The 24,956-nt window shown below is 42.3% G+C and overlaps 2 protein-coding genes and 1 long non-coding RNA gene across 3 annotated transcripts; 2 read left to right on the forward strand and 1 right to left on the reverse strand.

The window, feature by feature from the left end:
- Nucleotides 1–7,488: 7,488 nt before the first annotated feature.
- Hsp60B (Heat shock protein 60B) lies at nt 7,489–9,759 on the reverse strand. The gene has a single exon (XM_018004855.2). The coding sequence runs from the start codon at nt 9,602–9,604 to the stop codon at nt 7,664–7,666; it is 1,941 nt and encodes a 646-aa protein (XP_017860344.1). The 5' UTR covers nt 9,605–9,759; the 3' UTR covers nt 7,489–7,663.
- Nucleotides 9,760–12,586: 2,827 nt separating this feature from the next.
- Nucleotides 12,587–13,804, forward strand: LOC149269650 (uncharacterized). Its single transcript, XR_016269170.1, has 3 exons — nt 12,587–12,777; nt 13,401–13,436; nt 13,507–13,804. It is a non-coding gene; the product is annotated as an uncharacterized LOC149269650 (long non-coding RNA).
- Nucleotides 13,805–21,930: 8,126 nt separating this feature from the next.
- On the forward strand, nt 21,931–24,006 carry LOC108609778 (uncharacterized). The gene is made up of 4 exons (XM_018001523.2): nt 21,931–22,707; nt 22,896–23,050; nt 23,113–23,522; nt 23,592–24,006. Exons 1-4 carry the CDS (start codon nt 22,043–22,045, stop codon nt 23,652–23,654), a joined length of 1,293 nt encoding a protein of 430 aa, XP_017857012.1. The 5' UTR covers nt 21,931–22,042; the 3' UTR covers nt 23,655–24,006.
- The last annotated feature ends 950 nt before the right edge of the window (nt 24,007–24,956 follow it).

Below are 24,956 nucleotides of genomic sequence, written 5' to 3' on the forward strand. Positions count from 1 at the left end.
AAGGTGTGCGCTCATTTTGGAGTAGCTGCCCAGACGCTGCATACCCTGGTCCCTGGACTCTGGTCACTGGTCTCTGGTCAGTCCATATGCTCAGTCCGCGTCAGAGTTGCGCATGCGCGCACGTCCTAATGTAATTATTATCTCAACAATTGAATTTCCGGTCTCGGTCTCGGTCTCTGTCTCTGCCTCTGTCTCTGGGTCTGAGGCCATCGGTCTCTCCCGTTTCGTCTTCGGCCTGGGACAGATGTCGCGCAAAACGTTACAAATGTGCACTTAATTGCGCAATTAAATAATTTTATTTCTGCTGCGCGTTTTCCTTGCCTTTTCCCCAGCTTTCCTCAGCGTCTCTCGCCAGGCACATGAAGTGCCCGTTGAATGTTGAGAGACGGTCCTCCGAGCCAAACAAATTGCAGCTCTGTGCATCCATCCACTCCACACACTATGTTATATATATGTCAGTGTGTGTGTGTTATCGCTTTTTCGAGTCGTCCTCTTCATTACAGTGCTATAAATTCAACTGCCAGATGAAATGATGCCAAATAGATCATAGATTCAATATGCCATTCCATGTCGGTATTAAGACATTCATTAAATTTGATAAAAGCTTTTTTAAAGTCTTACTTCTATATTAACTTGATTTATAAAAGTCCTATACATTTTTAGCAAAAAATAAAAAGATTAGACAACAGTTATTATAGGTTCAATTTATTTAGAATATATTAAGAATAGGGAAGAACCACTTCTAAGAATTATGCAGTAAAAAGTATAAAAAGAAACTCAGATGGATTTATCTTACGAATTGAGACAGTAATAGAGCCTAATGTCTGCTAAGATGCTTGACCAATGACAGTCCAGGTTCATCTATGACTTTTCACTATGAAGTTAAAATATATTTCATTCATTCCTTATAGTTTAAGCTATATTTACTCCAAATAAGTTATTTTACTTGTCTCCCACTCTCTGCCTAATATAATAGAGCCTAGTCCCTATGCTGATTATTACTTATACAATTTACTTAGAGCTATCTTAATTTAGACATGCCTTATCTCAATTGCGTATTAAAGACTTTCACGCTGGAAATTTCTGCTTTCTTTGGCTCTGTGATTGCCCGAGGGTGGGTTAATTATGCGAGCGAGCGAGGCGTTCGACATAATCTCAGTCTAACCTACATAGGTAACCACCCACTATAGCCCCCATCTTGCGTTTTCTAACACCCGTGCTCACCAGCTTGGCTATCATTGCGTTGGTTCACAGAGGTAAAAAAAAAATATATATATATATATATATATATATATAGAAAAGAAAAATACGAAACGAAACGCAACTGTAAACGATACCAAATTATATTTAATTACGTGCGATTAGTTAGGGTTACTGGAGTCGCGCGATCAAATGCCAGCGATAAGGCGACATCGCCTGTCATTTGGACCATAAATAGCCTCGGCCAAATACAGCCGAATAGCAAAAAGCCAAAACCCGAAACCCGACCAACATTAATTCAATTACAAATGGCTGCGTTTGCGACAAAATGGGGCAGGCGTGTGACATAATCACCCCGCAAGCTAATGATGACAAGGAGAGGGTAAGGAGTACCCACTAATTCAGACTAGAGTTAGGCCACGCCGAGCTCTGTGCATTCCCCTAGTTTGAGTTGTTTGCGAGCTGTGCACGCCCACAATGTTTGGTAATTTGATACGACGATTTGTCTTGCTTTCATTACAACATTCCGTTTCTTTTTTGTTTTTTGGTTTTTTTTTTTTTTTAGTTTTTCCAAGCGACAACTGCATTTTCACTCAATTTTCGTGGCCACCAAATTTGACTTAAGCGGAAGCGCGTTATTAACTGGTTTATGCAAGCCATAATCGCCCGATTGCCAGCTAACGATAAGCACCCGAAAAGAGGGTGCGGGTACGGGTCGATTACCCAAACAATTCAAACTATTCCGACTGCCCGGGCTACCCAATAAGCAGCCAACAATTAAAACGAAAGCACGGTAATTTCATTTGTTCGTAAATCTAATTGTGGAAAACATGGAAACCAACAGCAACAACAACTACTACAAGCCATGGCTATTCGTAATCGTAATGTAAAATGAAAAATACTTTTGGTAATTAGTGCGTGTACCGGCTGAAAAAGCCTGGGCTGGTAGGGGAAGCCGTATAGCCAGGGTAACGGGCCAAAGTTTTACTTAATTGCTTCGCCACAGTTTTCGTTTTTGTTTTTCAGTTTTAATTTTTCAGTTTTAAGTTTTCGTTGTTGACTTTCATTTTTCGCCTTTTTGTTTTTTGCAAATTAATGTTTTTTAGTCAATTTCAGCTTAATGTGCGTCAATTAAAATTATTAAAGTTTATCTCTTTCATATTTTAAAGCGTTTAGTAAATTAAATATAATTTATCCACTGACCAGTTGAAAACGCATATCATTGGAATATTAGTACAGCAGCTGACCTTCATTGGGAAATGATTTCCAAATATGTCATCTTTTGATAGGATGAGATCAGCTATCATATATTACTTTTATTATGAACAAGTTTTATTTATTTTATGTATATAAATCAAATTGGCAGATCTAATATCAATATTTGAGAGTTCCATTTTAATGTGAACATTATATAGAAATAAAAATATATAACTTGCTCAGAATTATATTATGTTATAGTTCTGAGCATTATATATATATATATTATAACTTTGCCGCTCAGAATTCTCTCAGGAATTGTAATTGGCAGCCGCAGATGCACAGGTTCCAAATTCGTATCGGACAGCCCGATACTAAGCGCACCACTTCGCAAGCAGCTGTTCAGATCATCTGTGTATGTGTGTGCCACACAATCTTCAGTTATCCCTTTGGCGCGACGCGACCCTCGTTTCTCTCATTTCTGCTGCTATCAACGCATCGAATTCGTTTGTTTTATAATTGATTAATTAGAGGTCGGCCTGTGTTGGCTCTAGCTGTGAGTGGATATTCGGGACGCGGGCTATCGTTAGAATTATAATTGGTCAGCGGCATGTGTTATCCTAAGTAATATCCTAATTTGCTGTCTGTCCGTCTGTCTGCATGCCTGTCTGTCGGCAATTTGTTTGTTCCTTAGCGCATCCCCTCCCCCAAATTGATTTTATTGACTTGTAAATGATGTTTGTTTAGTGCCCCTCGCCTGTTCCGTCTGATAACCATTGATCAGTTACCAAGTTGCTTCCGTTCATATTCATTTCCCTATCGATGACCATATCGATATCCATGTCCGTGTCCGTATCCGTGTCCATGTCCCTGTCCATGTTCGTTGGCGACTGATGTCCTCCCTAGTTAAATTTATGACCACATCAGCTGCCAATGACCTTTGCTGGCGGGTCCAGCACATTCTGAGCACACCCTTTTTCTTAAGGTATTCTAATGCTCACATTTTTAATACAATAGCTTCTTCAGCTCAACACATATAAATCCAGCCAAACAGAAAGTTAACTTTAAATTTCTATATTTATAAAGATCATATCAAGGGAATCACATTTTCGATCTAAGGCTAGCTCTTCTTGCCAGTCGTATATTAATTTATTGATTTCACGCCGCCATTGCGAAACGCTTGCGAACATTTCGAATTGGCCTCAGGCAGCCTCAGGCTTGGCCATCCGCTCGGCGCCGCTCAGGCAGCATTAAGAGCTGAGCTCACTATTAATTACATTTTGTAATTAGTTGCAAATTTTTATGGCCTGCCGCATGTGGCAAGCCGTGCTAGTCGGAGCTACCACTTGAAAGTCATAAGTACCTAAAGATGACTGCGAACCGCATTAAGATTGATAACGAGCTAATGAATGTAAATTTTATACCCCAACCGGCCTGCCTGTCTCTCAGTCAGTCAGTCAGCTAGTCAGTCAGCCAGTTAGGCCGTTGCACGAGCCTGGGCGTTCATCATTATGAGTTTGAGGCTGCTGCTGGAGTTTTCAAAAGGTTTCCCAGAAGCTCGCAAATTGAATTTCGCACTAAGCTCGGCTTCCGTTTATATTTGCCAGCGAATTCGCGCGCGGTAGTCCACGTCGACAAGTACAGTGAATATGCAGTACAACAGATGTGAATAAAGTATAGAATTTGCTTATAATATATGTGAAACATAGTGACTGAATAAATGAGGGAGTAGAAAGGAAATAAATGTGTGAGCAAACTAAGGGGTTCGTAAAGAAACGAATAGGCCAATGAAAAAGTGAGCAGGAAAAGAAACGAGTAGTCAATCGGACGAGTATGCAAACCAATGAGTATGCAATCGTACGAGTATTATCAAATGAATTGGTAGATCTATAGAGTGGGGAAATTTGACGAGCAGGAAGTCTGTCTTCTGAGCAGAAAGCTAATTATTTATTTAAAAAATAATGGGTACAAATTATCCATTAGGTAAACCAAAAAATAAATAATAAAAATAAAAAATCCATTGAAAATAAAATATTTTCAGTCCTGAATTCATCAACGAGTGAGACTCACGAATTAGTTTGCGAATGAGTAAATTTAACAATTAAATAACTAGAAATATTACGAAAAGAAAATACAGCAATATAAGTGGAGACAAAACTGGTTTCAACATTCCCAAGTGATGCTCACTGTGGTTTGAGTGCAGAGGCCGAGCTTTGGGGAGGAGCAAATGCAATGCAATTATGAGTATGCACCAGCTACTTGGTAATAACGTATTGATAATTAAAGAGATGGGTCGAGGGCTCATCAAAGCTCTTCCCGTTGGCGCGGCGACGTTGACAAATGAGTTCATCAGCAGCTCCTTTGGTCAAGCGGCAGCAGATGCTAATGCAGAAGAAAAGACAACGAGACAGAGAGACAGAGAGGCAGAGGGAGAGAGAGAGAGAGAGGAAGAGTAGGGCTGCATTAATTTTAAAGTGAAAAGCGATTTATTTTCGCCATTTGCGCCGTGTGGTCGTTTAATAAACAATTTAATAGCGCGCATAAATTTCCGACATCATATAATAAACCCATTTGTCTTGCAAGGGGAAGCAACTCATAAGCCTAAAGACCTTATGCACATGGCAAGACAACGACGCGAGGTTATTAAATTATGTGGCTCAAGCGTAAAAATAAACCGTAGCGAATTTAGGACGAGACGCAGCTAGAGACAAAACAAAGAGAGACAGAGAAAGAGTGAGTGAGGGCGATCTGCCTGTTTAACGAGCCCTAATGGATCCCCAAGAGCCCAATTCAACCTCACAGCCAAGCCAACCGTTCCGACTGGCTCTCGCCTCACTCAGACTTTCTCCCAAAAAAAAAAAAAAAAATTAGACACCAGTCGGCTTCAATTAATCAGAGATATTCGAATAAATCAAGTGCCATAAAAGTGACACAGCGTGAGAGCTGAAGAGCCAAAGAGTCGGAGTTGCCACCACAGCAGGCACTTGGCCAGGCACAAAAGATGAATATTTAATTAGGAACAAATTAAGAATGCAAATAATGTGGAACTACCGTGGAGAGGGTGTTGCTCGATTGAACTACGACTCCGCAACTGAGTCGATTATTAATCGATAGACCTTATAATTAGTGGGCATAGAACAAAGCACAGTCCAATCATTTGCTAGCGGGACGTCCCAGCTAATTGAGCCCGGGGACTCCAAAAACTGGAATTCCTGAAAATTCTGATTCCGATGCGCTGAGCGCGTGCTGCCCCCAATAGCAACTAGTTTCTTATCGGATTTGCCACAGCTACAGCTCTTTGTCTCCGATTCTTATCGGACGACACTTTGTTGACGGGACGTTATCTTCAAACGTAGCCGCATTGTTAACGCAATGGAAACACCAAATTGGACGCCCGAAATTGGTATCGATGACATCGGAACTGATCGTTTATTTATTTAATTCTAGCGTAAAACAAGTAAGCTATAACATTTAATTGAACATGATTCATGTGTATTTAGCCGAAGATTTAAAAACCTTTTATATTGATAAGCAAAACTTAGCTTGAACAGTTACGGCTTCAACCAAAGGCCTTCTTTTTATACATACATGATTCAAAAAGTTTACCCTACAAATATAGCCTGGCCTCTACTCTGAAATTGTTTTTGATCTTTTAAGTTGCTTGAAAGCATTCCTAGTTATGTATGATATAGATATATTTAAGTGCAGGAATCAATCTCCATATTCGTGCTCTTAATTGAAATTCACTTAGCCATAATTTCATTAGATCATTAGCTCCTACGACTCTCGCATTCTTTAGTTGTGTTTATGGACTTGGCGTTTAGCGGGAACAGAGCGCGAGCCATTGGACTTCCTGGGAAGCAAAGCTGAACAACTTAATTAAGGCAGTGCATAGAAAAAAAAGGAAAAGAAAAGAATAAACACACTCAAACAGAATCAAACATTGAAAGGGAGAGGGAGAGGGAGAAGGCTTTGTGATTGGAATCGCAGGCATCAAGCAATTTGTATTCGGCCATCAGACAGCAACAAGTCATTTCACACTTTGATCACGCTGCACGCTGTACAACTACTGTTGCAGCAGGCAGCAGGACCTAAAGCCACATAGCCATAAAAGGATGCCAGAAACAACAACTTTGGAATGCGCCAGCCCCAAGTCCGATGCATATATTAAGCAACCAGTCGACGCAGTTGCCACATTCGAACGGTCGCCCGCGCAACGTTCGAACTGTAGTCGAGAATTGGAGTCAGGAATTGGAGTCGAAGTAGGCACCTTCGCAGTAATTAACTTGTTTCAATAATTACGCATGCGCATTTGCACATGTTCAAATGCCCAGCTCCATGGCCAGTGCCAATGCACCATGCATCGGTTGGCTGTTGCCAACGCTTAACAAGATTTTTGCATTGCGTGCGCATTCAAAAGGTGAACAACGGACTCCGTTTTACCAAATGCCCTATCAAAGGCAACCTTAACTTTCTCATTGATTTTGACTAACCAAATGTTCCTGATACCAGGATTATATCATATGTATTTATTTAAAGAAATAAACCGGTGATATTTCTCATTTTTGTCTTTTTTCGTCCTACATCGAGAAGGTCTTTCAATAAATCTACAATCTTTATTATCTTTCTCCCCGTTGTCTAATTCCTTTTCGTATCTGTGGCAAAGAATTCAATTCGCTCAAAAAATATGATATTACGCACTGATTAGATTAGCTATACTTTAGTTTACTACGTCAGTCCCGGTTAAGGTGATTCGGAACTAGTTCGAATACTATGAAGAGAGATTGCTGTTCGTTGTTATCGATTGTGGATGGATTTCTCTTGTTTTTGGTGGAAATTTATGCAGCAGCCGCCGCTTATTAAGCAGCCCATGTCCCGGCCTCATCAGCTGTCCACTTGTCCAGTCCAGTCCAGTCCCAGTCCGAGCAGCAGTCGCGTTGCGTCCAGTTGGCCCGTTGTCTGTTGTCCGCTGAGGTGGCAGCAGCACTTAATTATTGATAGCATTACAAACGCAGGTTCACTGGGTCACATCTTGTAGACGTCCGCGGAGCATTGCAATTCCCTTATTCATATTGAGATCTCCATTTGGCGCACTGTTAACAATTTTTCTTTTATTCGGGCAGCAAAACAAGAATTTGGTATTCACAACTACAAAAACAAAGTTTCCAACACACAAAGTAATATAGGGCTAAAAAAAATACACAGATAAGGACAGACTGTGAGAGAGACAGAGAGAGTGAAGTAGCCAAGAGGGGACGAACAACATCTACAACTGAGTGCTATCAATATCATGTACCGTGACATCCTCCATACCGGGAATACTCTGAACTGCCTCGTTCATCTCTGCGGCCTTACTCTTATTACATATTTCCCCCACGTCATCCATGCCACCCATTCTGCCCATTCCACCCATTCCGCCCATTCCACCCATGCCGCCCATTCCACCCATGCCGCCCAACGCAGATAGTGCATCCATGCCGCCCATGCCGCCTAAATCCATGCCGCCGAGAGCCTCCTCCAGTCCACCACCACCACCACCGGCAGCATTAAGAGCAGCCAGGGGATCCTTATCGTGGATATCGGTGATGATGACCTCGGTGGTGCTCAGCAGCGAGGCCACGCCAGCCGCATCCTGTATGGCCGTGCGCACCACCTTGGTGGGATCAATAATGCCCTTGTCGATGAGATTGCCGTATTCACCCTTCATGGCATCGTAGCCAAAGTCGCCCTCGCCATTCATCACATTGGCCACCACCATGGCGGCGTCGACCCCGGCATTCGCTGCAATGGTCAGGCATGGCACGCGCAGAGCATGCGCGACTATGGCGATGCCGTGCTTCAAGTCCTCATTGTCCGGATTCAGTTCCAGCAGGCGTGGTATACAACGGAGCAGAGCAGTGCCACCTCCGGGCACAATGCCCTCCTCGATGGCAGCTCGCGTAGCGTTGAGGGCATCGGTGACGCGGTCCCTCTTCTCGCCCACCTCTACCTCGCTGGTGCCGCCGATGTGGATCACGGCGACGCCATTGGTCAGCGTGGAAATGCGAGTGCGTAGGCGCTCTTTCTGCTCGTTCTTTGTTGCAGGATCCCTTAGTTCATCCTGCAGCTCTTTGATGCGTCGCTTGAGCAGCTCGGGCTTGCCCTGGCTCTGCAACAGCATGGTCGTGTCCTTGGTAACAACCAGCTCGCCCACCTGACCAAAGTCATCAATCTTGGCCTCCTCGATCTTGGCATAGTTAACGTCATCCCCAAACACCGTGGCGCCCGTGGCGACCGCAATATCTCCAATCAGCTGCTTACGGTACTCGCCATAGGCAGGCGGCTTGACGGCGCACACCTGCAGACCCAGCTTGAGCCGGTTGAGCACCAGAGCGTTCAACGCCTCGCCATCAATGTCCTCCGCAATGATGAGCAGGGGACGGCGTTGTCGCAGCGACTGCTCCAGCGCTCGCAGAATCTGCCTAAGCGACTTGATCTTTTTGTGTGTGATCAGCACATAGGCATTGGTGTATTCCACCTTGGCGCCCTTGGCTGTGTTCACGAAAAAGGGCGAAATGTAGCCCTTGTCGAATTGCAGACCCTGCAGCACCTCCAGCTCATCCTTGAGCCGTTTGCCCTCCTTGACGGTGATGGTGCCGGTGCGGCCCACACGATCTGTTGCATCCGCTATGAGGCGTCCAATCTGCGTGTCGCCGTTCGCCGAAATTGTGGCCACCTGTTCAATCTCCTCCCGCGTCTCGACCGCACGCGACATCAGCTTCAGCTCCTGCTTGACATGCTCGACGGCCAGCATTACGCCACGTCGTATCTCTACTGGATTGGCACCCTTCGTTATGTACTGAAAGCCCTCCTTGGCAATGCAACGAGCCAGCACGGTTGCCGTTGTGGTGCCGTCGCCGGCCGACTGATTCGTATTGTCCGCGACGTCCTGCACCAGACGAGCGCCCAGCTGCATGTGCTGATCCTTCAGAGAAATCGCACGCGCCACCGAGACACCGTCCTTCGTTATTTTAGGCGAGGTCCAGGGTCGCTCCAATATGACGCTGCGTCCCTTAGGACCCAGTGTGACGGCGACAGCATCCGTGAGTACATCCACGCCGCGCAGCATCCTTGCACGCGCATCTGCACCAAACGCCACATCCTTGGAGTAGGCCCGGGCGAATGCCCGGCTAGACCGAACGGCCTTCCGCACATACGAACGAAACATTTCGAAAGGGCTACGTTGTTTTAGAGTTTAGTCTCTGATTTTGGGAAAATTCTAATATATTTTACAGGAGCTTTTGTGTATATATATTTCTCTACGTATGCTAGCACCGACTCTCTCTCTCTCCTTGAACACGATAAATGTGAACGAGATGTGCCTGTCTCGATGTGGGGCACGGGACGTTAGAGGCTTAGCCTGCTTGCAACAGAGCTTTGGAAAAGTTGCTGGAATGCTTGGAAAACTCGTATGTACGCACTTTTCCAATTAATTTCATTTCCGTTTCGTAGCCGAGGCTGCAGAACACATGTTTCAATCTTCAAAAGGTAGCGAAAACATAGAATCAATAATTAAGAAATGTCAAACATAAAACGAGAGGCCCGCACCATGTGATAAGACGGGATTCTATGGTGAGGCAGCCCCAAGGTTGTGCGGGTGTTGTGTTCTTTCCTATCGCAAACCTTTTTCTATTTTTTGTTGTTTTCTTTTCTTTGTTTGTGCTTTTTTTGGAGCTCGCGTGACAAATCATAATTGATTGTTCGCTTAATTGAATTGGAGGCTGATAAGTGCATCCCCAGCCCCATTACTGCGCACAAAGAGAAAGAGAGCGCAATGGAGAGCGAGACGCATGCCACCCATAGAGAAATACATGACTCACGTGATCGCATAACTAACTACAAATGGCTGACACAAGTTCGAACACGCTAATAAATTGTTAATGGTTTTATCACAGCTTTGGAGTTTACGATATCACCTAATACGTACAGTCAACAACACCAACAACGATCGTCATAAATCGACTAGAATCGAAAAAAGTCAAATATACCGTAGACTGAAACATATGCTACAGACCCATAGATAAGCGGCGTTTGCCCCCGGGACTCGCTCGGCGCATTAGTCACAGTGAATGGAAGTGTGAGTGGGGTCGGGAACTGGACTATTTAATGGGTCATTTAAAGCAACCTTATGTGCAGGGTGCTGACTCCAAAATATATGACGATTGATGACGAATACATTATAAAAATTATAATGTTTAATATTTTGTAGGAAATTTATGTTGAATATATCGATTATATCTCTGAGCTAAATGTTAGTAATAGTAAATGAATGGCATCTTAGTAAGTTATTAGTTTATTATAATTAAAGTAAAACATTAAAATTTTATAAAATATGTCTTCAATCTAGAATACACATTGCCTACTGCGCAAAAAAAAAAAAAAAAATATATATATATATATATATATATAATATATTATATATTCTTAGATCCCTCATTCACTCCCACTTATATTTTGTGCAATTTAAAAAAGTTTCTTGAAGATACCGGTAGTCGAATTCCTACTCATATAGCCATACTCATTAAGAGTATGCTATATATGCCTTCGCAGAATGTAGATATCAAATTAGTCTTTATAATATCACAAATCACGAATAACGATATCGCATATATACAGCAATTGAATTAATTTGAAAAACTAGACCTGAGTTGCAAGTTGGTTTCTAATTTGTGTGAAACGCTTGCCATTTGCGAACGATCAGCGTAACAGTTTGGGCTCCTGCATAAGGATCGCCTGTCAGCGACAGAATCAACTCATCAACGTTGACAGCGGCCTTAATGGGGACTTGCGGCTGGCTACCTAAATAGCTGGCAATGGTCAGTGCAATTGACGCGTGATTGGCATGCAGGCCTGTCATCCATCCAACCATCCATCCGTTTCCACATGCAGCAGCAGCAGCAGCAACATCAACCAAAAATAGTCATTTTTGCAGCATGCCTCGGCGAGTTGGCAACTGGCGATTCTGTCGAAGAAGAGTGCTCTTCGATTTTATTAAGGTGTCAGCTACTTGGTATGGAGCGTATGGCATCGCATACTATGCCACGCTATGGCATGGTATCATACGGTCTGCCATGCTGCGACACTCATTTAGCAATGCATATTTTAAATTAATATTATTAAGAGTTTGACCAAAAACGAACGTCGAGACTTGGTAAACTGTTATATCTAATTGGCCTTAAACTGTCTTCGCTGTGCCGTCGGCATTCTGCACTCGCCATTCTCCTGAGCTCGCCCTCTCTCTCTCTCTCTCTCTCTCTCTCTGTCCCCTTGCCGCTCGCTGGAGTGAGCTCAATCGAATCTCATTTAAAATCTGCGGCAGTTGAATATCGAATTTGTTTAGTTTGGCAACGCGTCGAGTTAAGTAGCAAATTGCTGCGGCGACACCTGCCGCAGTCACCTCTCCTCTCACGTTCAGCTCGTCTGCACTCGCTCGCTTTCTCTTTCTCTCTGTCTCTCAAGCTCATGTGGCGCTCTGAAGCGCCGCCCTTTTCGCTCAGTGCCGTCAGCCAATCAGCGCGTCGCATGCTCAGTGTACGCTAAGAGAGCCACATGGAGTGCCTGAGTATCTGTGTGTGTGTGTGCATGCCTGCTTATGCTACGGTGTTGGTGTTGCTGTTGGTGTTGTGTCGTCGACAGGCAATTTACATGAAATCAAAATGAAACGTAAGTTTAATAAAGGCAGAAGGCTTCGGGTATATACGACGTGCAAATACTCTGTGAAAAGACGTGGAGAGAGGAAGAGAAAGTGACTATATAACTTTTTAAATTTATAGCTATGTAAATACATATATTGAATATAATATATAAAATATATAGATTTTAAAATTATTAATATTCTGGACAGAATAATAAAATCCCTTATTGAAGTTTTTTTTTTTTCCTGATATATGATTATTTAAACAAAAAATGTGGAAGCGTTAATATAAAGACCTTATCAATATTCATTTTATTCGATGGGAATATCATATATATGAATTTAATTGTCTTACAGTACTGCCATTTTTGTGTTTTTAAGACTTTTTACTCATAACGAAATTTTTCTAATGATAGACAATAGGCAATATTGATTGACATATGCTCAATCTGCAGACAGTGTAGGGTATGAGCAGAGTCAAGCTAGAGCAGAGTGCCAGAGTAGTGTAGGGCAGAGCTTGGCAGGGTTGGCATCGAGCGCTCCACTCAAGTTTTGTTTACTTAAACTTTTACCATTTGGGGCCAGTGTAAAGTGGCCAAATGTTTGTGTGTGTGTGTGTGTGTGTGTGTGGGTGTTGGCCAACCGAAACGTAACTGCAAATTCACAGAAGTGTGGAGCTGTCGCTTGGCTAGAGGTCTCGGTCTATGGTATTTTATGTTGCCATTGATGTTTTTTTTTTTTGCTTTGTTTCTTTTTGATTGTTTTTTAAATTGTTTTTGCACGCGATTCGTGTTTGGCGGCTTTATAGCTGTAATTGCCATTACCAGTCGTTGTTGTTGCAGTTGTAGTTGTAGTTTTTGCAGCTACATAATTTAATTTGAATGCATATGCTATCCAAAGTGGGTAATTGAATAAGTTTTGTTTTTCTCCAGTTTGTTAGAGTTTTGTATACCTATACATATAATCAACACATATATGTACACACATATGTATATATTAATAAAAAAAAATTATTTTTAAAAATTTAATTCGTTTTACATTATTTTTGTAAAAATTTGATTAGTGCGCGCGAAATATTTTGCCGCCGTGCATGTTGTAGCGTGGGCGTGAATGGGCGTGCACCCGGCCAACACCTACAACTGGAGTGCGCCACGTTTTGCTAATTTATTTGCCAGCAGCTAATTTATGAGTTGTTTTTTGTCTGTTGTTCAATTAATATGCCAATGTTTTTTACACATTTTAATATTGGCCAACAGTCGAAATGTCAAGCGTATTGCCTAGCCTCTAAGCTATGTTAAGTTAAATAGCTTAAAGCGTAATATCTTTGCAGGTTATTGGACTTGCCGGCAGGATCCACATCTATAAGGTACATTTTTTTATTATTATTATTTTGTTGTTGTGTAAAATAATACTCTTTAAACTTTCCATCTAAATAGATCGGACATCGAAACATCAAGTCCATTAAGTCCTTTATTTGTGAAGCTTAAGGAAATAATCTTGATGGGAAGACGACTGCAAAGGCAGCATCCATCCTTAAAACAACAAACAAAATCCGTAGACATAAAAAAAATGTCTTATGAGGAGTCAAACTCAACTCTTCTCTTGCATAATCAATACATACAAAAATTCATTTTATTTCATGCGCAATAATTACAAGTTTAAATAATAATTATTGTCTATATTTTATATAGATATATATATTCTCACAATAAATGATTTCTCTTCAATTTTTTAGATAAGTCCTGTAGAAGTTTAACATAAATATCTGTTTGCAGAACTACGTTTATGTTCACCTGCAATTACTTATGATTCAAATATACTTTTTTTGTATACATTGCAAGCAGCTAATCTAGAGAGGTTGAAGTACTAATCAGCAGCTTATTTTGCGCTGTGCTTCGATAAATTGCTTTGGAGTTTTGCAAATTGATGCCTTGAAACAGCACCGGCCACGCCTGGCACAAGATATCTCCAGAATTCTTATTGCAATCGCAGCGCTCGTTGTCTCTCCCAAAATAATCGAAAGCAATTTGCCCGGAAATCGGCTGCGAACACGTATCCAGTCCAGAAAATTGCGCCTAATGTGATTAAAATCTTTCATTTTGCGCGTTAATCCAAAAAGTGATTCGATTTCTGAGGGTCAGACATTTGATTAGAGTGTATTATTGTTGCGATGCTCTGTCATTGAACTTGACGCGGAACGGAAATCAAATCGCATTTCGGCATACACCAAATAAGCTCTGCTGTTGTAGCTTGTTCGGCCAGCCTCTCGGATCGTAATTAACCCATGACCTGTCAATTCGTACCAGGCTGAACCTTCACTTGGTTAATCTATTAATCATTCGTGATATTCGAGCAGCGACTACTAATTAATTAATTTGATAAGCATTCGTTTATAAGTCTTTGCGAATTATGAGTTAATTTATGGCTAAAAAAAAGAACAGATTTTTGCATAAACAAGTTCGTTGCTTGAGTCTCTCGTTTGACTTTGGCTTCAGGCTTATTCGTCATTATAATCATAAGCTATGCCCATTTTGATGTGATGCCCCCAATACACCCAGACACATACTTCCCTTCTCCCCCACCCCTACATTTAGCTAATCAGCATAATTTAAATTTATGCCACGCCCCCTTGAGGCAACTGCCCCTGCTTAGCTCATTATGCTGGTCCGTTCTATTGATTTCTTGATTCGTTTCGTTTCGTTCCGCTTAACTTTCGACTGCGTGGGCTGGCTAACAACAAGAGCGAGTGAGAGAGAAGCCCGAAAACATCATGAATATGCATTTTTGATATATATTAATTGACTGTTCGGCAGATCGTTAGCTTCTTAAATATGGCATCACATGGCGATCGAGATGCGCGTGTCTTCCCGTAGCCATAAAATTTCATTAACATTATAACACTGTGCAACACATTTCAATTATCATTTGTTTTTGGGCTTCAAATGGTTATTCATTAAGAATTTCTATAGCTATTCATTTAAGCTGAAATATATGGCTGATTCAGGTGGAGGGAGAAGAGGTGGAATTGAAAAATAGGAGACTAAACTCTACATACATACAACAGGGAGTATTCTTTCTGAAATATACAAGCCTAATATCATCATATAATATCCAATACAAATTCGTAGCACTTAATCGACCCATCTCGAAGTCTTAAGCCGGTTGATTAGTGTTTCCTTGTGAGGTCCGTTGCAAATGCTGTAAACTTTGTATTAATAACAATCTATGAACATGGAGCACACACGGCCGCAATCAACGGCAGCTAACATGCTCAGAGTGCTTGAGTACCTGATCAGTGGCTGATTCAGTGGGTCCATTCGGTGCGCCGTCATGCTTGCTCATTTATATGCATGTCCCGCCTCTCTATGCGCCTCTCACGAGCTCATTCGGTCGGACACTCGGACGGTCGGACGGTCGCGCGATCGCTCAGTCGCTCGTTGTCGAGTCAAACAAATGTTTGCACAACACACAATAATGATGACAGCGCAAATTAGCTACTAATTTTCACATAAACTCTAACTCGATGTGGATGGGAATGAGGATGAGGATGAGGATGAGGGTCAGCTGAGCGCCAGGACCTCACACAGCTGCCGTCGCGCCGGAAGTGATGTGCCACGTCGACTCTGAACTCGACTACAAATTGCCATAAATCAGCATTTGATTATCCTTTCTCTCCCTCTCTCTGTGTGTGCGTGTGTGTGTGCGGCTAATTTGGCTCTGGGCCAGCCTCGACTGTTGGCTCGTTTCTCTCATGTCATGTGCGTGTTACTTTGTTTTTTAATTTATTAATTATTAGGCGGTGTTCGTCGAGGCGACCGCCTCGGCCCCGCAACGCTTCCGCTATTAGCAAAAACTGCGATCCATCCATCCATCCATCCATCCAGCTCATCTCGACTTTTTGGTGACTGACTGGCAGTTGGCTACCTCGCAAATGTGCAGCAGCCGCTGCAGCATCCCAGGCATTCGGGTGGCCACCGAACGTCACTCAAATTGAAGTCTCGCAAATGAGAATTGCTGAGCAACTGGCCACGGCTCCAGCCCCACTGCTCCCCTGACCCTGCCTCTGTCTCTGGCTCAGCGTCTGCCTTAGGCGCGCAGTTGTTGGATTTTTAATTAAGCCTGGCCCGAAGTGAAGCTGGAGTTGAGTGGACTGCGAGTTGGTAACTGGTCTTGTTAGTAATTTTTAATTTGAGCTCTTCTGACAGCTTGCTGTCATATAAATTTAATTGAATTTACATTTTTATTAATTGCCCAGCAAAGATAGAGATTGAGAGAGAGAGAGAAAGAGAGACCGAGAGAGGGAGTGAACCGCTGCTGACCAAGTGCTACCCGTTCGCACGGAGCATGAATGAACTCAAAATGTAAAACTCTAACTCAAGCTGGAGGTGGAGCTGGAGCTGTGAGCTCTTGAATGAATTTAATTAGAGATGATTTGTTGATGGTTTCGTTGCGCTGATTTCTTGCTGACTAATTTAATGTGATTTTTAAATTGCCACAGACGCTGTTTGTGTGGCCAACGGCACAAGTGAGAGGGACTGACAAAGAAAGAGAGGGAGAGACATATTAAACAGGCGCGCTGAGTGGAAGATGCTGGGACTCATCTGCAGATTGATTTGGGGCCGTTGTGCATTAGTCGAGACGGGCTACATGTATACATGATATATTCCCTATACCCTGTATGCATTTTGAATAGTTCTGGGGTATATGAGGCGTATTGATAAAAAATGTATATTTGGAACTAATTTCTTACAAACATGAGCACGATCAAGTTTAACAGGCGCATAAATAGTTGCATATTTTAATAAAAACTAACTTAATAAAACTAACCTCTTTTACGTTTTATTCTGCATTTAAATCTCCTTCCTTGATTCATCCTAAGTGAATAGTTACTTTTACAGGATATTCTTGAGCTGCTCAAATTCACTGCTTTGTTCCCCTTGCATAGTTATCCGTTATAATTGCTAACATTCATGGGTTGACACGCCCCCTTTTAAAAGAAACTTATAATATTCTACTTCGAATTATAGCTCTATAAAAACTCTAATCTAATTTTGGCATTTGATCTGGCCTATGACAATTCAGAACTGGCCAACATGCCACACGTAGCCCCCTGCCCCTAACAACCAGCGCCACTGACATGTTGCAGCAGCGCTAACGAGCCGGTGCCTTAATTTTGTTTGCTCCCCTCTTTTTTTTTTGTTGCACGCTGTTTAATTCGCAAATCAAACAACCGCAGGGCAGCCTACCAAAGTCGCGCATACATAAGTAAATTAAAAATAAATTTATGTTTCAGGCCAGAGGCGTACGACGGCCAAGCAAAAGGTCCGAAAGAGGGAGCACCGGAGGAAGGCAACAGTTGAGTGTGCGCGCGTGTGTGTGTGTGGAAACGGGTATCGAGCAGCGACTGTGAATGCAAATCCAATTAAAATTGCCTAACTCTGCACGGATGCGTCGAAAGAGAAAGATAGAAAGAGGAAGAGCGAGACAGAGGGAATGCTGCGGATGCTGGCGCTAAGCCGTAAAGCGGCGCTGTGCGCTGATTTAAAACACTGCGGGGCGTGCTTATTGATTAAATACAAATTGCATTCATTCATCATCGCGGCAAGATTGTGGCTGTTGTTGCTGTTGCTTGGGCAATTAAATTACACTTTGTTGTTGAGCCTTCGCTCACTTTGTTGTGCTATAAAATGCAATTAGGCGCACCATGCAATCAGTTCTCAAAATTCAAACTGCGCGCCAAACTGTACGTAAGTTGGCAGCCCCGTTGTGCTGTACTAATGTGTTTCTAGCACTCTGGTATCTCTATACTTAGTTAAGTGGCAACGCTGCTGTTTGTGTACACAAGTCAAAACAGCTGATGAAATTAATTAATTTATGCAAGTGTAAAGATCTAAATAATATCGAATCAAATGTATATATATTATTGTAATGTCAACCGTATCGAAATACAATAACAATATTTGTAAATATATGTTTTGCTTTCTATATTGCAGAAAAATGCCTGCCAAGTAGCCAATCACTATTTTTGTATTATTGACCAAATTTAAATGTATTATATTATCAGCAAATGTAAAGAAAATAATCCTTCACTTTTAAATATAAATTTTTATATGTAAGCGGAGTTATTTCTGTTATTTTTTAATAAATTCTGTTCCTTCAATACTCGGTTTTGAATTTACCGCCAAACATCAACGCAAAAAGCTCACAGGCAAAGTGCAATGTGTGCGAGTGAAGCCACTAGAGTGACTGAGAGCGAGATGTCCATATGCTGCACTTCCAACGGCAAACAAAAATGTACCTACGGGCCGCTTGCCAAGCTATGCTGCGCGCCTGTTACTATTCCGGTCTAAATCTAAATGATGCTGCTTGTTGCTCTAGTTATTTTTTCCTTCTCATTTGGAAGCGCAAGCGAATCGCGCGCAAATTGAATTGACGGAGCGTGGAGTCTCTGAGCCCAGTCCCGAACCCAGCTCCAGCTCCAGTTCCAGCGGTGCGCAAGCCCAGGCAGGCACTCAACTCTGAGCGCTTATGGATTTCAAGCGCCATTAGGCTGCTGCTACACACACACAGTGGCTCACTCGTAATTGAACACTTGATCCGCCGCACCACCCAACACACATACAAAACGCCTCCTCCCATTCCCAAGCCGCGATTTTTTCTTATTTTGTTTTTTTGTTGGTCATGCGGTCGCCGTCATCGTTGCACACAATTTCAATTCATGGACTCTAATGAACAGGCATTCAGCATTTCGAGCAGGCAGCTTTGAGAGATTTCTCGCCGTGACATTCACTCGACGGCCCATTCGCCGTTTCATTTCGTTGCGTTTAAATGAGTGTGAATTGGCCATGTGTGTGTGTGTGAATGTGTGCGAGATTATGTGTTCGCTCGCGTGCTCGTGCATGTGTGTGGTGTGTGCGAGTGTGAGTGCGCTGTGTGGCAAAAAGTTTGCTCAGCGAAAGCTTTGCCGATAGAGAAATGGCGCCAAATTGTTTAGAGTAGCAGATGTACGTATGTATGTATGTCCGTTCCCATCTCATTCGAGAAGTCGAAGCGAAGCTATTTAATGCAGAATAAGCTTTTTCAACAGCCTTGCAGATCAGATACAGAAATATTAATATAAATAAACTTTTGTGATAATATCACAGTTATACAATACATTAATACAAAATATGTACAACTTTAAAGCTTACTTTTAAATCGAAATAACATAATATCCTACACAATAATTAAGGAGCATTTGCAGCTGATTTAGCGAGCATTAAACAGTCACTTACATCTTAACGTATGTACCTACATACATACATACATACATATATGACGCTTTAAATGTATTAAGTTATTGCGAGTGATATGAAATTTGAGCTTTGGTTTGAGACTTTTGGTTGACTCTGTTGTGGCTACTCATGTATGCTTGTGTGTGTATTTTTGAGCCAATGTGTATGGAAAGTTGCTCGTTAAGCGCATTTTTTGTTACTCCTGCTGAGTTTGGGCCACAGGATAGCAGCAATTGTAGCACACATGCTAAGAACTGCCAAAATATCCTATACTAAGCTACCTCCCTCTCTTTCCCTCACGCCCGCACCATCGCAGTCAAAATCTCTCTCTCTCTCTCTCCTCTTTCTGTCTCTAAATTTACTACGTTGGGAGGCACTCAATTGTGTGTACACATGTGTTCCGCTCATGACTTTTCAAGTCAGGCTGCCAAATTGAAGGCATCAACTCGCACAAGCACACACACATATGCAGACACGCACACAGTGACTACATATATGGACAGGGAATGGCATGCCTGGAAGCACGAAAAAATCCTTGAACATATTGATAAACCAGGAGTGCAGTAGCCGAAGCTGGCGATGCAGTCGATGCCTTTAAAAACAACTGGAATGACGGCTATGCTAGTCAGGGCGACACGATTCTGACTCCGACTCCGACTCTGACTCCTAACTCCGACTCTAACCCAACTCCCGCCCTTCTTCTATGCTCTTTAGTTTATTTGTGTACTGCTGAGTAGCGCAGGTAGATGGACCATTAGAAGTGCATTCCAAGGTCAAGTGGTTGGATGGACAATAATCTTAAAAGATATGTATGTACATACATTTTAAGGTTAAGTAAACATAACCTGGTATCTGAGTGAGCTTTTGAGGTTATGTTACAACTTGGCTAGTGTGTACATATAGTATTATGATGATATATAGTGTTAAGAATAGTAATGTTAATGTATGTAGCCAATGAATGAATGTTATAAAAATACATTTGATACTACAATAACAAACTATAATGCCAAAATATCCTTTAATTTGTCTTATTATTATTCTCATTATTACTATGATACATAGAATAGAAAGGGTATTGAAGAGTGTTTGGAATACTTTACATAGCCTATGCGCTTGCATCCCTGTCGAAACAAAAATGTGGCTCAAAGAAAAAAAATGTCAAAACGAAAAAAAGAAAATGAAACAATATACGCGTGCGTGTGTGTGTATGTGTTGAGTATGTCTGCTTGTGGCAGCGTTTGTGTGTGTGCCTGTGAAGAAGGAGACGAGCCGATTAGCGAGCAGCGACCCTGGGACCACGTTGAATGCAATAAAAAATGTTGTCTGTATGTGTGTGTGTGTCTGTCTGTCTGCCTGCCTGTGTGAGCTGCTGCTGCGGCTGCCTGCTGCTGCTGCTCTTGTCTGTCCCAATCGCCCGTATGTCGCTTTGTTGTTGAATTTCGCTTCCTCTTCTTCGCTTTGTGTGGGAAAATTCAGGCCGTGGGAATTACATGTGAAATTTCGATGGTGCGCACGAACAGGCGAACAGCAGCAGAAGCAGCAGAAGCAGCGCCAGCAGCACCAGCAGAACCAGCAACAGAAAAGAACAGAACAGCGACATACATACATACGTGTTTTGCCTGTATGTATGTGAGGGACGGCAGCATAGACGCAGCATATACATAAATATGTACATGTGTAGCTATGCTTGCATGAATGCAAGCGAGAGTGTGTGTGACTGTGTGTGTGTACTCGCCCTAGCGACTGACTGGCATGGGTTTGTTGAGCGAGGGGAAGCGGGGTGGATGGAGGGCCTGTAGCAGCCAGACATGCTCTCGTAAAGGGCTGCCGTGTGAGTGAGAGCGCAACATACACACACATACACTGTCGTGCTTGCCCTTAGGATGATGCTGTGCAACATTTTGCGGCAATGTCAACGCAGCGCACAGATTTTAACAGAACAATTTTGAATGGGCGAACAGCATTTAGAAGCCGCAATAACATAGCCATGTTGCAGGTTGTGTGTTGCATGTGGCACACACACACACACATTGATAACAATTGCCAGCCCTGCTTGCACACAGGGCTCACGATATTTTTTTAGCTAACAAAGTCGGCGGGCGCGACTAAGCGCCTGTAGGCAACATTTGGGTAAAAGGTTTCGATTCGATTAGAAACTGCAACAGGGCATCAGCAAGCTGCAGCAGGCAACATGCCACACGCAGCAAGCAGAAAGCAGCGAGCATCGAACAACAGGCAAAAGGCAGCCAGGCCCAGACCCAGGCAGTCAGTCGGTCGGGCTGGCATCCCATGCGAAAACCGGGTCGCCAAGCCCTTTGCTCTGCTCTGCTCTGCACGGGATGAGCTACATTTATTTATAGCCCTGCCACTGGCACTGGACCATCGTGCACGACTGACCGGAAGCGAGCATCAAGTCTGCCTTCTTTTTCATTCTTTCATTCTTTGTGCGATCTATTCCATCGAGAATTGCTGCATCTCTTTAGTAATAGGAGATAAAATGTAATCTCTTAAATTCTGTTTTTCGTGTTTGTATTCCTATAAATTCCATGTTTCAAAAATGTAACGTCAAACTCGATTTTTATCAGCTCAGAAAGTTGTTTTCCCCATTTGAAATTAAGTTTTTACACAACACACACATAGTAACTAAAAACAATAATTTACAAAAAAAAAAAGTTAAAAGACAAAACCAATCAAAAAGATGAGCCAAACGCCGTCGATAAAAAATGACGATGACATTTGGTCGTATGATTCCCTTTTCGACAATGTTGAAACGCAGCTTATGTCATATCCATTGCCGGAGCATACGGATGCCTCTCTATGTCGCGATGAATTTCTTAAAACCTTATTCATAGCCGTCCAGCGTGAGGTCACACAAAGGCGTAAGGTCCCAAAAGTTGAGGCGATTCGTTATGATTCAACAACTGCTGAGGGGATCGCGATATTCGATATGCTGAAGAAATCTCTAATAGCACCGCCTTCTGAATCTATATCGCATTATCGGCCATCCCTAACGTCCGAACAGTTGGAGAAGCTCTATACCGTTTGTCTCTACCAGTTCCAGAAGGCTGCCATACAATTCCTCTCCGTTAGACTAAGAAAGCAAATCGATACACAACTACATATTTGGCCTGGGGAGGCTATTGAAATACCGCACCAACTGTTTCATTGGTCGCTGGAGTTTTTCCTACGTCGTCAGAGAGTCAATCAACTCTATTTGGATGTTTTGGTTATGGATAGATCGAAGGCGGATTTGAATTGTGCCAAGTTCTGCACCGATCTTAATGAAATCATACGCCTTCTCGAATTAATCAGGGAAGACTTTAAGAATGGTCGCGATATATGCAACACTTCGTCGATAATAAAGTGAGTCAGACTCACTGACTGCAATATTTATGACTCAAAGCTATGTGTCATCATGGTCATACATCTTGAATCGCTTCAAGTTCAATTAATTAATTTAATATTAAGGCTATACATAGCTCCACAAGTTATCTAAACTATTGGCTTACCATTCCCTAAAAATATTTATGTATTTTATATTTATATTTTAGCGATTCGAACTATGAGGTAAACTCAACGTGGGTCAGTGAGTTAAACGACTTGCGCAGGGTCTACCACAATCTCGATTCAATTATCCGGGATAGTGCATTTCGTATTTCATCACAATGCGGCCTCGAATTGGAGGCCGAGGGTGACAAAACAGATGGCAAGTTGTGAGATCTTATAGATAGTATCTGATCCGGGCCTGATCGAGTCTTTATTTTGCAGCTCTATCGCTTATTGAGATGCGCTATCGCAGCAATTGGCTGCGCAGCTGTAGTGACCAGGCTCAAATGTTGTTGCAGAAGAAGGAGAATGTCTATGCGGATGAGATAAAGGAGCTGCAAAACAAGATGGTGCTAGATGTCGCCACATTTGGATATGTTGACTTTGTTTATCAATATTCAATAGATTCCTATAGGTCGTCAATATCCGAATGGCAGGAACGTCTCGCAGTCGACTTAGAGGCCGCCGAACTAAAGTGTAACATAACGCGTTCTCTTTGGGTAAAGGCCAAAGATGATCTCAAATTCCACCAGGAGGAAGTGGAAAGGTTTAGGCGTCGAGTTAGCGAGGTTAGGGAACTCATTGAATTAGAGCAAGCACCCATTTTACGTCGAACAACAAGAGCAAGCTCTGTAAGTTTCTTTAAGCGACCTATAATTTTGTTTAAAATATAATTCGAGTCCGCATTTCCCATTTCTTAGATGGGCTCCAGAAGCAGAAAAAGCACATTGATTGAAAATATCAAGAAGAAGAAAAAGAAGTAATATGCATTCAAATTACAAGTCGCCTAGCAGTAGTCAAACAACAGCTATTTAGCTTCGTTGGCAACCTAAACAAAGCCATATCAGACGTAAAGTTCAAATTCATAAACTTGGAAGTGGAATAGAATCGAATTCATCACAAATTGTCCAAAATAAGGAGGGACTTTTCCCTGACTCCCATATCAAAATCAAAGTCAAGCTAAACAAACGAAACAACTTTTGCGCAAACATTTACTGAAATGCATTTGTCCAAGCTGCAAAATTTATGTATGTGCGTGCTTACACCCTGTACAGATGTTTTATTCATTCAAGTATGGCTGTAGATAATAAAGAATGTGTTTAAAGTGAAACTGTATATGGACTGTCAGCATGATGTAGCAGAGAAAGTTAGTTTATAATATATAATGCTACAGCTGATATCATTCTATATTAAGCATCGATGGCACTTCCAGAGTATATTTTAATCGGATACTCTTCGCTCTAGTTTTATGTCATTCATTGCCCTAGTAACGCCCACGTGTTTGGCTGCCCGCCCACACTGGAAGGGGCATTTTATGTATCGTTATTTATGCGCCTGGCAACTGGTTGTAGCATAGCTTTTGCAACATGCGACTGTTGCCAGGTTGTTTGTTGTTTGTTGTTCGTATATTTACAGTTTGAAAATAGATAGAATAGCAGATTTTGTACACGGTTCAACGGCAGCTACACGAAATCGGAGTTATTTATTTGAGTATATACTTATTTTTTGTTCCGATATGCCAGCGAATCTGCGGCCCGACACAAATGGCAACACGGCCGAGGACTGGTATGCCTTTGAGCTCCTATGCGGAAAGCTGTCGTCCTCCGCTTCATTGCCAATGTCACCAGAAGCTCCCTTGGCAAGCGCTGCATGCTCCTCCGTTGCGGTAAGTGCTGGCGATATCTTTGCCTGACTTTAATGTGTTTCCAGTTGCCCGAAAATCATGTGACAAATCGCCATAATATGACGAATGTGTAATAAAACCATCTTAGTGCACCTATACATATACATATAAACATACATATGTATATGTGTCTGCATATCCATATGAGTTTCATATAATTTCCTTTTGGCAAATTGTGCTTTCTATTCACATAATCACCGGGCCTTATCAACGAGAAAAACTTTGCTGGTGCCTATTTCTATACTCTGCATACAAAGTGAAAAGAGGTATATTCGTTATACACAATGTACATTTTAATATGTCAGGTCGAAACACTGATGAGGTACTGTCTCTATAGATGCCTCTCCAGACTAAGAAATCGAATAATAAATCAAACAGCTTC

Source organism: Drosophila arizonae, chromosome 3 (genome assembly GCF_054131065.1).
Source record: "Drosophila arizonae isolate 15081-1271.41 chromosome 3, UAZ_ARI_1.0, whole genome shotgun sequence".
NCBI lineage: Eukaryota > Metazoa > Arthropoda > Insecta > Diptera > Drosophilidae > Drosophila > Drosophila arizonae.